Source organism: Astatotilapia calliptera, chromosome 1 (assembly GCF_964374335.1).
Source record: "Astatotilapia calliptera chromosome 1, fAstCal68.1, whole genome shotgun sequence".
Lineage (NCBI taxonomy): Eukaryota > Metazoa > Chordata > Actinopteri > Cichliformes > Cichlidae > Astatotilapia > Astatotilapia calliptera.
In genome coordinates, this window is record NC_137422.1 from 24,247,453 (window position 1) to 24,264,006 (window position 16,554).

At 40.3% G+C, this 16,554-nt stretch overlaps 1 protein-coding gene across 2 annotated transcripts in view; it reads left to right on the top strand.

The window, feature by feature from the left end:
- Positions 1–16,554, top strand: part of LOC113023476 (uncharacterized) — a 40,984-nt gene that overhangs the window by 13,523 nt on the left and 10,907 nt on the right. The window contains exon 3 of one of the 2 annotated variants that reach the window (XM_026169505.2): positions 14,249–14,299. The exons of the other annotated variant lie outside the window; for it this stretch is intronic. Within the exon in view, the coding sequence (XP_026025290.1) occupies positions 14,249–14,299 (51 nt within the window). The remainder of the gene's footprint in view (positions 1–14,248; positions 14,300–16,554) is intronic. 2 annotated transcript variants of the gene reach the window in all.

Sequence of the window (16,554 nt, forward strand, 5' to 3'; positions counted from 1 at the left end):
CATCTCAAATTGATCTTCCAGTTCGGCCCAGCAGGGCATTCTGAATCAATCTCAAATTGATCTCTGTGCCAGAGGTCGGGAAAACTAGCAGTGGAGCTTATCAGAAATATAGTGGTGCTGGGAGGATCTGACAGGGAAACTTATCACGCTGCACAACAGGAAATGGGCTCTGAGCCCCCGGGGCAGCGAGAGGACGAGTCGGCTCCCTATACACACGCAAACCACAAGCACAATCACGCACAGATTCAATGTCTCTGCATGTACCCAACACACCCATACACTGACACATGCTCCCCAATGTTCAGCACAGTACAGAAAGGGTATACTGTGCATTCACACGGGCTTATATACCATCACACTCACACAAGCTCTCACACACGTGCGATCCAGGTGTCAGCACACACACCTACAGGCTGCCTCACAAAATACAAAGTTTGTCAGCGCACACTGCGTCAATATATTTTAACCTAGACATGTGAGATTTGAGACCTGGAGCTCTTAATGACTTATAACACATTTAATGTGTCCTCAGCAAGGCTGTGTGAATGGCCCGAGGAAGGACGATCAATACTGGATTGCATTTAGACGGTCAGTCAGCTTAGGGGAGCAAGCTGCCTCTCCAGGCTTGGTAAAAAAGTAAAACGATATAAACAATTGTTCAAAGGTGACTTTCGTCAATATCACTGGGAACACTTAGAAAATCCAGTCCAGGAGCACAGGAGCATGTCCAGCTTCTTAAGAGCACAGAATAATGTTTTTATACTCAACTGCGCGTGTCCAGTGACCAATATCCACATGTCAACATCAATATTAAAACCATTTGCCTAGTGTTTTGTAGGTCCCGCTCATTAACCCTCATGTGGGCTTCTGCACATCCTACAGATATTCCTTCATTTCGGGCCTTGGGTCAGTGCTTGGGCTCTTGGTAGTATCGACCCATTCCTGAGCAGTTTCATGTGGTGGGGCAGGGTGTGGGAGGCTGCTGCTGTCAGAGTGTGGTGTACCGACTGGGTGGGGATCCTTTATCTATAAAGATTGCTAGTTAGGTGGTACATGCCAGGCTACCATCGACATAAACAACAGAATCCAAGATTACCAAGCAGAATATTACGTTGTAATGAGAACATAAGTGTCAGTAGTTTTAATGTTGTGACTGATCAGTGTACATTTCACAGCCCTTGTATTGCTGCGTCTCACTTCCTATTACTTCTTGGATCGCAGGACTGTAGCTACCAGGGACCAGAAGACACAGAAAACTTACTCAAGGTTTATTCTGATGAGAGCTGCAGAATGGCACACAGATAGGGAAAGGTGAGCAATACAAACAATGAGTGGCTCAGGGAGTACAGTGGAAAGGGTGATGATGGGAGGGGTGTGTTTGAGCATGTCAGCGTTTGGGAGGCAGGAGCCCCTTTTCTGTCGCCTGGACCTGAAAAGCTCACTGTCAGCACAGAGAGGTAATGGGGGTTAGCGGGGTGAACAGAGGAGGTGAATAGTGAGTGTGTGTGAGTATATAAACAAGTGTGAGTTTTTACAAAGAGCACTTCGGTATTTTAGTAACCCCACTGACCCCCATGATTGCAGATGAACAACAATGGAAATGTACGTAATGCATACGAAACTGTTTGTCAGTTTGTTGCAGGATTTTGCACAAAATAATTTATTTTCAGTCTGTAAAATGCCGTAAGAGGTGGAAACCGAAAAGCCAGCTTAATCGCATCTTTAAGTGGACATCTTGTTGCTTCCTGTCCTTTGCCAAAATTCCCAAATAACATCCTTTTTTCATGAGAACCAAAAACAGACAAAACCTTTTTTTTGACCTTGGGGTCCCATGAGGAACAAATTCATGCACATGCACACACTTCAAAGTTTCCTCCTTTCAACTTTACACTCCATTTATTCTTGCAATCTCACCTGCAGATGAAAGTCCCTCAAATGTCAGTCTCGTACACCTTCCCCCACATCGATGTTTCCATCAAAAGAGTTTAAAAGGGTCATTCGTCAACTAAATACATTCCTTTATTCATAACACGCACCTAACATCATGGTTATCTGTAGACAGATGAAACACTAAAACTCAAAAGTACCACACTGTGTGCCATGTATGTATTAAGTACAACAGTACAGACAAGTTTCTACATGCGTTTTTGTTCATCTCAGATTCACCATAAGCTCCAGGTGCAAGATTCAAAAGACTAGATCATAGACTGTATATAAGAAATGGGCATAGTTATCATGATTTCACTTTGTGGTTTATTGATTTGGACTTCTGAAGCCTTTTTGTTATGGGGTGGGGGGTGGGGGGGGGATTAGTTACAGAAATGAAAAATGTTTTTTAAAAATAGCCATTTGATGAACTCTAGTTTCTTCTTTGGGATTTTTGAGACCAGTGGGCTACCACACGTTTCTGAACAGACTTCACATGAATTTTCACCTTTAAAATTTACCTTGTGTTTTGTTTGAGTACATTAAAATTTATTGGAATACCCTGTTTAAAAATTCTTGACTGTGCATATGTTAATTTGCATCATAATAACAATATGCTATTAAAATTACTTGATGACTGCACAGTGCAGAAAATAAATTGGAAGGCAAATCCATTTCTTCCATAAGTCAGTCCTGTTCATTATTTTGCAACATTTTCTGCAATGACTCACTGCAAAAACAGATATTAAAGGGAAAGCTAACATGAAAGAAAATGCTATAGAAAATCTCTTATGTCACATAAATTTATTTCCCTTATTTTTTTAAATGTATGTGTAATTGTTTTTCACAAATGCAAAGCCACATAAATCACACAGCATGCAGTAATCATTAGTTGTGCATTAGTTAAAAACTTTCGACAGTGTCTGTTTGACCATTTAGTTCTGCTGCATTACTCTTAGATTTCCTTAAAATTCTGCTAACGACTCGGTTTCCACAGCACCATACTGCGTACTTTGTCTCTGAGCTGTGCAAACACAATGTCTTGAAGTATTACACTTGTCTCCCTCCTTTTAGACACATGTGCCACTTGATTCATCTGCCGCTTTTAGTTTTTGTGTTAGCAAAAGTCAGACAGATACAGGGAGGTTGTTGACAGAGCACTGCTCATGTTAGCCGAGGTTAAAATTTTGTCCAGTGAGGTTCTTGGACTGCAGTCTGAAGTTGACTCAGCAAATGTCAGTCCTGTCGATCACAGTTAAAACTGCAGACGGCTCTCGTGAGGGGCTTTCTGAATGGCAGCTTATCGTTTGCCCTAGATATCCTCTAAATGTTCATGTCCTCTCTTGCTAGGTGATGTGGAAGATGACTGCGTTTTCTCCATGGCTAAATGTGAAAAGTCTGACTAGACACAGCTGCTCACACACGCTGAAAGCCGTTGTATTTTTGTTGCATTTTTATGACAGCGCCTTGTCTTTATTGCTTTTCTTTTGATAGACAGCAAAGATGTTAATTTTAGCTCGGTGTAACCATGCTGCTTTGCCCTTTATGCAGTTGAGCCAAACTGACTTTTAGCTTTTAATTCTTCAGTAATATCAGGACAGCAGCATAGTTCAGAACATGGAAACGATGCAGGGGCTTGACAGAGTTGAAAGGGCTGGAAGGATTAATTACTCCAGGCAGCTTTGGTTAACCTTTTAAGTTAGCACTTTAAGTCAGTTCTGATGGGGGACCTTGTTAGTGGAAGTGTCTTGATATTTCTGTTCCTTTCACCCCTGTGGGTAATGGCTGGATTGGAGGGGTGCCGTGCATGTCACTTGTCACCTTCCCGTGTAATGCTGCTAATTAGCACTAAATAGCCTGATCTCTGAAATTTCCAATTACTGCTCCCAGTGAGACCCTGAGCTTTTGATAAATAACACCATACTAAAGCAGTTGGCCCTCCTGGAGAGAAGCCACACATATAAGTCTTCAAAGAGGTACATGCACCACATTACTTCCAGTCAGATGACATGTTAACAAGGACCTGTCCCCATTTCCTTCACACTCCTTTATGAGCCATTATCCAAAAGCTCCTTTCAGAGTTATTTTTTGTTGTTGTTGTTGTTTTTTTTAAGAAGAAGCTTCATTCTCTTATTTTATTGTATGTCGAGCTGTGTGCAGATGGTCTTAAGTCATGCAGAAGAATTGGACTTATCCCTCTCCCAACACCCTGCCTCCAATAGGATCAGGCCACGCTGTCGACACTGCTGAGGAGAGACTGTTTCTAGCTCTCATACACGTGGAACTAAAGCCACATTTATCTGCATATGCACATATTTATGAAGTGCATACATACCTACACCCACATAAGGTGCATACGCGCTCGCGCTACAGCCACTGTAGAATTCACCCAGTCACAGGGTACGCTGCATGTCTTCTCCTCATTTAAAAAAATGAAGCTTTTGTCTCTGATCTTTTGTTCTTCAACTTGTTTTGTATTTCTGTGTCAAACAGAGGCCAGCCAAATCTAGCACCTGATCAGAGTGAATATGAATATGAAGTGTTTTGTCTGGAAGAACAAAACATGTACAGTATTATTTATTCATGTGCTGTCCTACTACTGAATGCTAAATGAGCAATTAGTATAAAAGCTGTTTGGGCATCTAATCACAATAAACACCTGCACTGTAAAACCATCTGATTTAAAAGGCAGATTATGTTTTTTGTTTTTTGTTTAGGCGTATTCACAGGCCTGCTAGTTCTCTTGTTCCAGTCTACTGTATCCGCTCTATAGTGTTTTATAGCTTTCAGACATTTTAATTTCAGTGTCTTCAACTGTGCGATCAAAGCCTATCTGCAGTTGTGTATGTATATATGCATTTTCCTTTGTGGGAAAACACAAAATGTAAGAATCTGATTGTCAGCTTTCCGTCGCTGTTCACTGGTAATATGTCTAAAGTCCCAAAATGGATGAGAATAACTTCCAGCTCATATTCTGTAGCTGGATGACCGATCAAACAATAACCATACCAGGCCCTACCCCTGCCGTGGCTGATCCTATAAGCCCAGCCAGGAATGTCCACACCCTGACAGCTGTGGGAGAATCGGACTCATTCTGCCCAATGTCCGCATCCTCCTGTCTTTAACAAATGCTCCACTCACCCTTTCTCACTGTCTCTGTATCCTTCATTCTATCCACTCTGGTTTAAGTGCTCTGGAACGGTGGCATTGCTCCGTTCTGTGATGTGAGTGTTAATTTACCGCTGATGATCACTCTTATAAGAGGACATAAGAGATTACTTCTGATGGACATTTGGGCTGGAAGACCAAATAGGGAAAGCGCCTTTCTCCTGTACGACACTCTTCATTGAGTCTCCTCTTCAGTGATGCGTGCCAGTCGTCTATATGAACTGCCTGTTATGCTCCACCTCTGCTCCTGCCTTATTGATACAGCATCACTCCCCAGCTCCTATCTATTAATTTACTACTCTTCTGCACCTCCTTTTGATGGTGATACTGCCAATCAAACCTAAGGAACTGCTAATCATACAGGGCTATTAAAAAGAAGGGCAAGAAGGATGAGTGCAATCTGACACATAACCCTTGCCTGTTTACCTGTACTTCTAAGACTGAATGAAATACACTCAGGCCATAATTTAACCTTGATGCATGCAATTAATCAGTCAATCAGTCAATCAATCAAGGCTTTATTCGCCACGTGCAGGTTGCCGTGCAGTGAAATAGGACCCCCCTGACCTTACACACACACAACACAGACATCACATGGGGATACAGGTCAGAGATCGATAGTGTTACAGAAAAAAACCCACTGAAATATACACTACAATGGGAAAGTACAAGAGGAAAAAAGAGACCTCTACTCATGCTGCGCTCCTGGGAGGACAGCATGAGAACAGGAAACAAAAAAACTCTTCTGCTCAAAAAAGCACATAAATGTCCACAGCACAACATTATGGAACACGTGACAAGCCACAGGGTCGGGTGGGGGTGAGGAATAATCCGAAGCAAACACAGCAGCCATCCTGCTCAGCACTACCATTCCAGCGCGGGCTCAGACCCGCCGTGTTCCCAGAAGGGAACAAGCATCAAAGGCGTTTGGAAAGGGAGGGGGGATGAGTGTGCGCATATCAGTGTATATGTATGTGTGTGCGTGTCCAGAGTTCAGCTGAGACAGTGTCCTTCGCCCTGCTAGGCTAAGTAAAAAGTCTTCCAGCCAACCCAGGTGGTGGGATGTTGTCATTCTTTTGCTCAAAGAGCCGATTCTGAGAACTCACGACCACAGTGAGCCTCCCCAAGATGTAATCCAATTTGCGCTCAGAGATGTTATTCCAAGCGAGCCCTTCCAAGATGTAATCCAGTCTGCACTCAGAGATCTTATTCTGAGTATTCACGGCAGCCGTAAGCTTCTCCAAGATCTTATCCGTGCTGCACTCAATGAGCCCATTTTGAGAAACTCACGCCTCTTCCCATCGTTTCAATCCCAGCGGGCAGCCTTGTGGGGGTCTGAACAGCCAGTTCCGCTTTCTTAATTCTTCGATAAGTCAGGGCCAAGCCAGCTCCGATCAGCAAGAACCCTGTTATCATGGTTCCGAATAGGTAGATATCTTCAGCACTCAAGCTCACCCAAGCCCAAACTTCTCGTTGAGAAAGGGGTGTCAATTGCATTTAGGGACCAGTTGATCAAATCCATAATTCCTCTTTTAGGTTTTAGAGAACAGACTGTGAGAGAGTGTTCCAGGGTAAAAGTAATTAAAAAAAAACACGAGACTAGACAAGGACATAAGAGGCTAAGCAGGGAAGCTAAGGGAGAGGAGGAGAGGAGAAAAGTGTGACCGCCTTCGTCAAGAGCAAGAGCAGAAAGCCTGAAAAAAATTTATGAGCTCAATGAGTTACCATTGGGTTGTAGCTGTATAAAACCATCCTGGAGTATGGGCAGTATATTCAAGTAATGCAGACCAGTGGGCCAAGCAGTAAGGGATGTCCATAAGTAGATTGCACAGTGATGTGCTATTGATTAGCTACTGTCGAATGCATGTCATTGATTGAACCAGCAAGGTGTGTGATTGCTGCATGTTGAAATAGGTTCTCTGGAAATGTATGCTTAGTAAAACGTTAGAATACAAAACAAAAACTAGTATTTAATGGCTGTGTGAGACCATCAGGTAGCAAGGCATTAATTCTAGTCTCAAGCACATTTAAGAAATATGTGCTTACAAAGGTGATAGATGAGGAAAATTGAAAAACTGTCCTGCAGTCTGACAACGCAAAATTCCAAATAATTTTTAAATTATATTCCCCAGGCTAACAAGGAGAGGAACCATGCAGTTGTACTTTAGTTAATGCTGACGCTATATGCAGGTTTTGTAACTGCCTTGTCTATTTCATCAAGACACTGCCAAACTACTTTCAGCAAATGTGACAACAACTTTGCTCAGTAATAAAAAGAGCTTGAGTGCTATTTTATAGAGATGCACCAATGGCAATTTTCTTGGCAGTTATTCATTTTTTTCCCAAGTGCAAAAGCCACAACACTGATAACAGTTTGAAGCATAATTAACTGTGCATGCTGCATCTATCAAATAGGCACACATTTGTAGTTTATGCAGAACAGTTGGCAATGATTGTCATCTCTGCACAGGCTTAAACTGACCACATTATATAAATCCATCAGAAATCAAATAAAATTGCTCTATAGTTCGTGTATATATACAGTATAAGTAGATGTGGCTCTGTATGTTGAAAGCAAGCCATTATATTGAAGTATCTTAGATGCATTTTACAAACTAAAAAGGACTTAGAGAAATAAATTAAAAATGTGAGTGGAATGGAGAGAATACAAGTGACAGTGATTAAATGAAAGCGAAAGAGGGAGTAGATTAGCTCAGAGTCCATCCTTAGAGAGTGCCTGATAGGGTGAACAAGCTGCCAGCACTCCCTTCATCTTCCCCTCCTCCCCCGTCAAAGCTTCTCTGCTCTTATCTTCATCACGCTCACCCTTAATATATCATGGTTTCTCTTTCTTTTCTTTCTCTCTTTGTGTCTCCTCTCATTGTCAGTCCATGAGCATGATTGTAGTGCCCCCCCCCCCCCCTTTTTTTTTTGTGGCAGGGCATAATGAAAACTCCTATGTGATAGTTTTTACACAGAGTAATCTCATTTCTTCCTCACTGCTTGCTGTTTCCAGTCTCCCTGAGTTGGTGTGGGCTGTGCAATGTGTTCCCTCTTGATTATTCAGCTGTGTTTTGTTTTCCATATTTTTCACTGTAACTGAGTAGGGGGGCATGGTGACTACTGAACTAGCAATTCTTATTATGCAAAATGTCAACAAGACAAATAAATAAGACTTAGTTTTTCCATATTCTACATGTTTTGTAATTGTAATGTTAACTGGACTCCTGTACTAACAAAAAATTGCAATTACACTGAAAAAAAGTATTCTTAAGAATTGTTATTTACATTAACGTGAGCTTGTCTGGGATGTTTACCACCCTACAGTTTAGCAGTCTGTCCTCGGGTTCCTTGAGCTACGTTTTTGTCATGTTTCACTGCGCTACACATTGACATACCCAGTGTACAATAATAACCTAGCTGACCTTTGCCTTTCCATCAGAAATGATATGGAGCTCTGGGAGTCAGTGCTGAGCCATTAGGGGGAAACGACACCTACAAGCATCAGAGACAGGCTCATAAAAAGATTCTTGTCTTCCATCCATTTAAATCCTCACTTGAAAGAAGTTTTTTCATCATTATTTAAACTTTTCGACACACCAGAATTAGAGGTTTCCTTTCTTTTCCTAAATTGATTCCAGTTTTCTTTCTAACTATAACTGAACACATGCAAGGAAAGACAAAATATTGTTTTCATGGCAAAATGAACAATTATACTTGACAGTTTCTTTCAAACTGCAGTAAGTTGCTTGATCTCTCACTGAAACAAGTAAAAATAAAGAGGTAGAAACAATTAACTGAAACTGAGTTGCTGTACACCCACCTTTACCTGACATATTTTACTATACCAAACAAAAGATGATGCAGTAGATTTATATAACAAAACAAAAGTTATGTACATAATTTTCTAGTATAATTTAATAACTTCACCAGATAACAGGACATTGACCTTTGCTCATACTGAGGCTCTTACGATGGCTACTGGCTTATGGCTGATTCTGAGCTCAGGATGGTATTACATTTAATTAGATTTAGCCAACTTGTGGCTTCTTTCACTGCCCATGTTCAGCTGGGTAATGATTTAAGTGTGATAAAGGTTTGTTGCTATGGACATTTTTGTGGTGCTCCTCCTGTGGTTTGCTTTGGAGAACTTTGTGTCGTCATTGACAGTGAAGAGCTTCCATGCTAACAACATGTTAGTGTGTCAGTATGAGTGTGACTGTTTGCCTGTGCCACTGTGTGCGTGGTGTGCATGCATAAAATGGACTTGCTTCTAGTCAGACATGCACGAGGCTGATTGACCCATCTAAGGTCAAAATGTTGGAATCAACCAATTCCAGTCCCTGGCTGGTCAGTCTGTGCATCTCTAATCAGGATGTCTTATTTCTCCATCACATACTAATAAAGATTACAAGTAAGAAGTTTGTAAATGGAAAAGACAGGATGGTTTGAGTATTTCAAAAACGAATGATCTTGAATAACCAGACTGGTCCAGAATAAATGGCCAGAGTTACTCTGATAATGATTTCTACAGGGAGAAAAGCGTACGATGAAGTCAATACTAACTATTTTAGCAGATGGGCCAGAACAACAGAGGACCACCTGGGATGATGCTTCTGTCCACTAAGAACAGAAAACTGAGGCTTTAGTAACAACGGTGCATCAAAACTTGATAAATGTTGTCTGATTTAATGAGTCTTCATGACTTTAAAAGCTTTGATTCATCCACTCTTGTATCAACAACTCGCACTAATGGTGGTCATGTAATTGTGTTGGGGGTGTTTGAGCCCTTTAGTACCAGCTGAGCATCATTTAAATCCCACAGTCTACCTGAGTATTGTTGCTGAACATGTCCAGCCCTTTATGATTGCAAATTGCTAATCAGCAGAACGTGGCACCGTGTCTCAAAGCTCATTTTGTCTTGTTTCTTGAGCACGAGAATGCATTCACTGTAGTAAAATGGCCTCCACAGTCACCAGATCAGGAGCTTTGCACCATTAAAGTGTTATCCACAAATCTGCAGCAACTAAATGATGTCAATATGAGAGATGTCTCCTAAATCTGCGTCATGGAAAATTAAGGAGGTTCTGATGGGGAATCCAGTGCAGTCATTAATTAATTAGTATACATGCAAGTAAGTACAAAGGCGTTTTTAGGGGGGGGGACATTAAACTGTATTAAATAAACAAAATGGAAAACACATTAGTTTGAAGCAAAATGAAACTTAAGCATTCAAATATGCATTTTTTATTCATTCTAAACATATAGACATGTTTTAACACCTAGATCGTGATCAAAACTGTTAATATGAAGCATAAAATTTCATGTAAAATAGATGTTTGACTTATTTTTAAGGCTTAGACAAAGTTGTTGTAGTTTTTCTTTTCACTGTCACTGTCACTCACCACTGTCAAGAACTGATTGTCAGTAAAATGTAAAAACTGCCTAATTTGGTTCTAAATTAATTGAACTACATAACTAGTAATTAAACACAGTACACACAAACAATATACACAAAAATATACTCACATACAATTTCCATTGAATCTGTTAAGTTGTGATGGTGTTTTGCCTTTGGTGGGAGTTTATGTTGGCGGAAATCCCTGGGATGCTTTGTTTACAGAAACAGATTACAGATGCCTGATCTCCACATTCACACACGCGCGCACACACGTACACGCACGCGTGCAGCCAGGCAGGCTTGTTGAGGCTAAAATGATTTATAGCCAGCCATGTCTAATGGATTGCTTTGGCACTTGAGAAATTATGAAAAAGAATTAATTAGCCTTCAGTGACCCTGCTGTCCATCTGCCTCTCTCTCTCCTGGCAGAGGCGCTTGGCTGATCACTTTGCATGTAATTACAGGTTAAATGGGCTGTGCTTACCTGTCACAGATTCATCTTCGCTAAATCACATAAAAAATACCTAGGTGTATCATTACTGCAGTATGGTGAGATTTTAATGGGCCAAACACTATTACAAGATAAATAAAGAGTTTATTATCCAACATTTATGGGTTAGGTGACAGCTAATCACTCTGTATGACTCGTACTGTTTACGTTGTAAGGTTGTTACTGTCTAATACAAAAGCTAACACCCAACAAAAGGATAATTTTTATTGATCAAAATAAAGTGACCAAGTGGAAATAAAACACTATAAAAGCTTTAATCAACAAAAACAAATTCAAAATCATTTTGAATTAGGCCTTCACTATTTGCAATTTACATGATTTAACAAATAAGAAATACTTGCCATAAAGCCTTGCAAACAGCCAAAGGTAAACCAGAGAATCTCACAGCAAAAGAAACGAACAGAACGTGAACAGCAGCTTAGTTCCCCCTCAGTGGGGATTATGGTGAATAGCTGTTATTTTCTCTCGTCTAGTTGAATTCACTTGGAGAACAGAAAGCCCTGTTCGGGTAAGAAGCTGTGGAGTTGCTGCTTCCCTTTGTCCTCCTCTGTCCTCAGTGTGTCCTTAACTGCTACAAGGATAAAAGGCAAATTCACTAGAATTGCTTTCTTAATTTTATACCTTCAAATGTCAGAGAATTACATATTACCTAAGAAAATGAACTAAAACAACTTGTAGACCTTGTTCATATCAAATAGGCTAACAGAAGGCCATCTTTAAATTAGATTGAAATTGCGCTTTGCATTTTTGGCAAGTGTATAGCTCAGGCATGATTACATGTTATGAATTATTTTGTGGTTTCCTGTCTCCTGAGCTCAGAAAACCAGCTGGTATGAGACAGAAAAGCGTCCGTGAGAGCGATACTGGAGGAGATGTGATTATGGTTCCCTCCAAAATAAGCCTACACTTCAGATCCACACAAACACACAGTACTAAGGCTGAGACGTTATTATGTTTGTCTTGCTTTGTATGTAATTCTGACTGTGTGGCACTCACTTTAGTCCCCTGATGTTTCTCCTTATACACAAAAACACCTCCTCTTTGAGATTAGCTGCATAACAAGAGAACCACAGCTGCCCGTCAGCGACAGATAGGCAGATGGCAGGGACTTTGGTTTTGGTGACGACTACATAAATGGCACAAGCCAACAACACAAATGAATGAATTAATACAATTTCATACCCCATCTTCATATGCACCACGTTTTCTTGCACCCATTTCAATAAATTTCAATATTCTTATATTAACAATGGACCACAAAACTCCTGCTACATAAGAGAAACCCATCTTGATGTCAAACCCATGCGGAAGTATAAATCAGCTAAGCTCTAAAGAACTTTTTACACTTGGTTTATTCTCTCTCAGCTCATTGTTTTGGGTTTCTGGCTAGCAGCATCACAGCCTTGGTTTTCATACAGTGTAGGTTCTGGCTGCAACAGCATGTTATTTCTAGCAAAAGGGCTCTGATCTACCGCACACACTGTAGTCATCACAGTGGAGTAATTAGTCATTAGTAATTAGTTAGTCATATTCAGATGCATGTGTTGTAGATTTATATTGCATAACCAACAGCAGGATGCAAGACACAGGTGTAGAACATAAGGTGAGCTTTTTATGCTGATTAGTTTAGAGAATTTGAAAGTCCAAGATCCAAAGAACACAACGTATGAAACGTTGGGAATTCTGGTTTTACAGATATAAGGAATACACAATTACACAGACGACACAACAAAGAACAAGGGAAGACTGAAACAATGTATACAACAGATAATGAGGATGGAGAAAAGAGGTGGAAACCCACACACAGCTAAATCAAGCAATCAAGAAAGCAATCAAGACGACAAGCAGGAGAAACAAAATTAGACAAGATACAGAAGATCAAACTACTACCAAAATAAAACGGGAAGTAAATGAGTCAGATAAGCAGGAAAACAAGATTAACTTGACTCGGAAGACAGAAGAAGGCAGGAGAACATTCAAAGAGATAAGACAAACACAGAGACAAGACTAAAGGAACAGATTGGAAACACAAAATGGAACTAACTAAATACAAACTTCAAAGTTACCTCTAACTAAAAACAGGAGTTTAAAAAAAATAAAATATAAATGGAGATCATTATGAATCCATACAACTCATGAAAAATAACACTTGAAAACTGTATGAATAGAACGGTAAATATTAAAGAGAAACATAACTCACAGAAATCCAATGCAAGGACAACTTAAAATGCAAGTCTTACATAATTGGTTAAATATATAGGAGTTATTTTTTGTTTCAAAAGAAACAAAGAATAGAAATCAAACACAAATCTCATCTCCAAACAAAAATGGATCGTGAAGTCAAAAATTAAAAAATCTACGACCATGACATTAGTTGCTAAGAGACTATATTTATAGATGTGATATTGGGAATAAATCTTGCAGAGCAAAATAAAATAAAATAAATTAGTTAATAATACTAATAATATTCTTGTAGGGCATTCCAACTTTTGTCATTTGGCACTAAATGAATTGAATTGAATTGATTTGAATTGAATCGAACCATAAGGCTGACTAAGAGACAAATAGAGAGACTGGGGTCATTTTAAACAGAGAGAAAACATGACAAATAAATAAACAAATGACAGACAGACATAGCAGAGTGAGTCAGCGAGAGACACAATGAGACAGAGGGAGGATGAGCAACATGGAGGGATTATTAGTGACTCTGTGAAGGGATTAGGGAGGAATGCTGAGGTCTGACACACTAGAATGTGAAATTGCAGTGGCTTAGTGTCACTTCCCCCCTCCACTTCCTCTGCTCTTTTCCGCAGGTACGGACCATTCACTCCAGTCACATCACTCACCTGCCTCTGATTCTCCCTCCTCTCTCTCTCTCATTCTGACACATATGCATCACTGCTTACCTCACCAAGCTTACACATAGAGGTGTTCAGTGGGTGGTACAGTTGGAGCACGATCCAATTTCTATGGATTATCCACCTTGGATGATGCAGCAGAGCAAATTTGATGTTTTTTTTCTGGCTGGCTGGAGATCATGAACATTGTATTCTTTCCAGATGAAGTGTTTGTACTGTATAACTCTGTTAAGACTTACATTTACAGACTGACACACCAACCAAGCATGCTGTCAGTTATGTGAAAAATGTGATAGCTTTGGTAAAAGCCCATCATGTAGTTTTGACAAATTCTTGACCATTCACCTCATCTCTCCTCTGACTTTTTCTCCACCTCTCCTGCAGATCTGAGTTCGACCTGGAGTATGACAGCTATCATGAGGACTACTATGACAGGTACTGCCAGAAAGCTATGCATGGCAGCCTATACACCTTACTGCTTGTCTGTGTGTCACAGGCGCCTAAAGGCAGAGGCTAAAGTGGATTCGTCATCCTGACAGCCGCTGGTAGTGTCTGCTCCCTGCTGCTGTCTCCCACACAGCTGTCAGTCATTCTGTCTTTGCTTACAGTTTACAGTGTACCCATTTACTACACAACCTACACAACCTCACTAGTTGCACACACACACACACACACACACACACACACACACACACACACACACACACACACACACACACACACACACACACACACACATCCAATACTATTTACAGACACTAAAACGGTGGGTTTTGATGTGCATTCTAAATCAAGGGTGATTTATTCTAACATGCAAACATAAACTGCAATGTTTGTACGTTCCAGTATTCTTCAACACAGCCTGAACACTCTAAGTCAAACTTTAGTTTAATTTCTTTAAGTAGTGTTCATGAATAGTTCTCCAGGCTTCTTTGAAGCAGTGGCGGAGCAGGGTGGTGGCTTACTGGGCTTAAGCCCGGGTTGTTTTTTCAGAAGCCCGGGGTCTTTTGAAGTGTAATTTTTTCATAGTTAGATGCCTGGCTGACAACTGTATAAAACAAAAACTACACACAATATTCAAAGCACATAGTGCACACTGTGGGAATTTACGACTGTGCGTAAATCCCCCCTAATATTGGTATGATCCGAGCTCAGGCACTAAGCGACTGAGCGAGGGGGCGGGGGAGAGCTGCTGCCTGCGAGTGCGCGGTTGGAGAAGCGCAGACTGAGGAGAACTGAAGTTTGACCAGGTACCAAAGAAAATCATTCGTACTGTAGAAATAATGTAAATATAACGGTGTATCACGAAAGATTGAGGTCAAACTGATCACTTAACATATATTACGTGAATTATTACGTTGATTATGAATCAACAAATGGCGAAATGAAAAACCAAACAACAACAATGCTGTTTTTTCAGTCCTAGCTTACATGTGTGTTTATTTCATATTTTCAGTTTTTCCCTCCACGGCTAAATAAATCAGTTTCAGTAATGCACTGATATACAAGAATGGACATAAGGAGGTTCTTTCAAAGAAAAAACTCTGGTAGATGTTATTTTATATATTATGCTTGTTGTTCAGTATATTTCTATGCAACACAAGAGTAATTTAAATACACAGCAGTATATTCACAGATATTTACTGTCATGAATCGCTGTGTGGCAGGCAAGCAGGAGTGGTGGACCCAAAATGCAGAACTCAGACACGGGAGTGAAACTTAAGGCGCAGCTTTATTGCTGGGAAAAACCTCGTACAAACTAAACTCACCAAAAGAAAACCAAAAGTCAGAACAGAGGAACCAAGGACTGAAACACTGGAAAGAAACACTAAACTGGAGCAGGAGACCAAACACTAGGGACATAGAAGCAGAACACACAGCTAGTTGAGGGTACGACGCGACACTGACACAGAGAAACACAGGGCTTAAATACACAGACGGCAGTAATCAAGGGATGAGAGACAGAAGGGGAACACACCTGGGAGAAATCACAGCTGACGAGACAGGGGAAACGTAACTGAGCACACTCACATATGACAAAAACCTTCACAATAAAACAGGAAACTCAGACACATGGAACCAGGCAAGACATTGAACTAAACAGACAGATTCACAAACAGATGGGGTGACACCATAGACAGAGACAGACTCAAAGGCAGACCAAATATAACACAAACAATAATAATCATCATCATCATAAACTAGAAAATGATAACTAAAAGCGCTGGGTCACCGACCCAGGACCATGACATTTACATACACTTTAATGAAAACACAAGAACATTTTTGTTACTGTACAACATCAATTTAGAGTAAACTTGTTTTGTTTTGGATAAATAAATATTGAAATATCTTTTGAATCAGTTAAATGTCAGAATAAAGAGAGAGCTGTCTATTTTTTTTATCACTTTAATCAAATTTAGGAGCACATATACACTAAGTTTATTGTTAATTAATAAGAAAACTCCAGAGGATTCCATTCTGAGCTGAAGAAGCTTCTGATAGGTTAGTAGAGTCCATGTGAGTAAATTGGTGGCACAGCTGTGGATGCATATAAGGCAAAACACAGAGCCTGTTTCTTTGAAATGGGAAAATCAAGAGATATCAACCAAAACACCAGGAAAAGAACTGTGGAGCTCCATAAGTGTGGCTTAATTTTGAATACAATTTGGTGCCATTTACAATCAAGA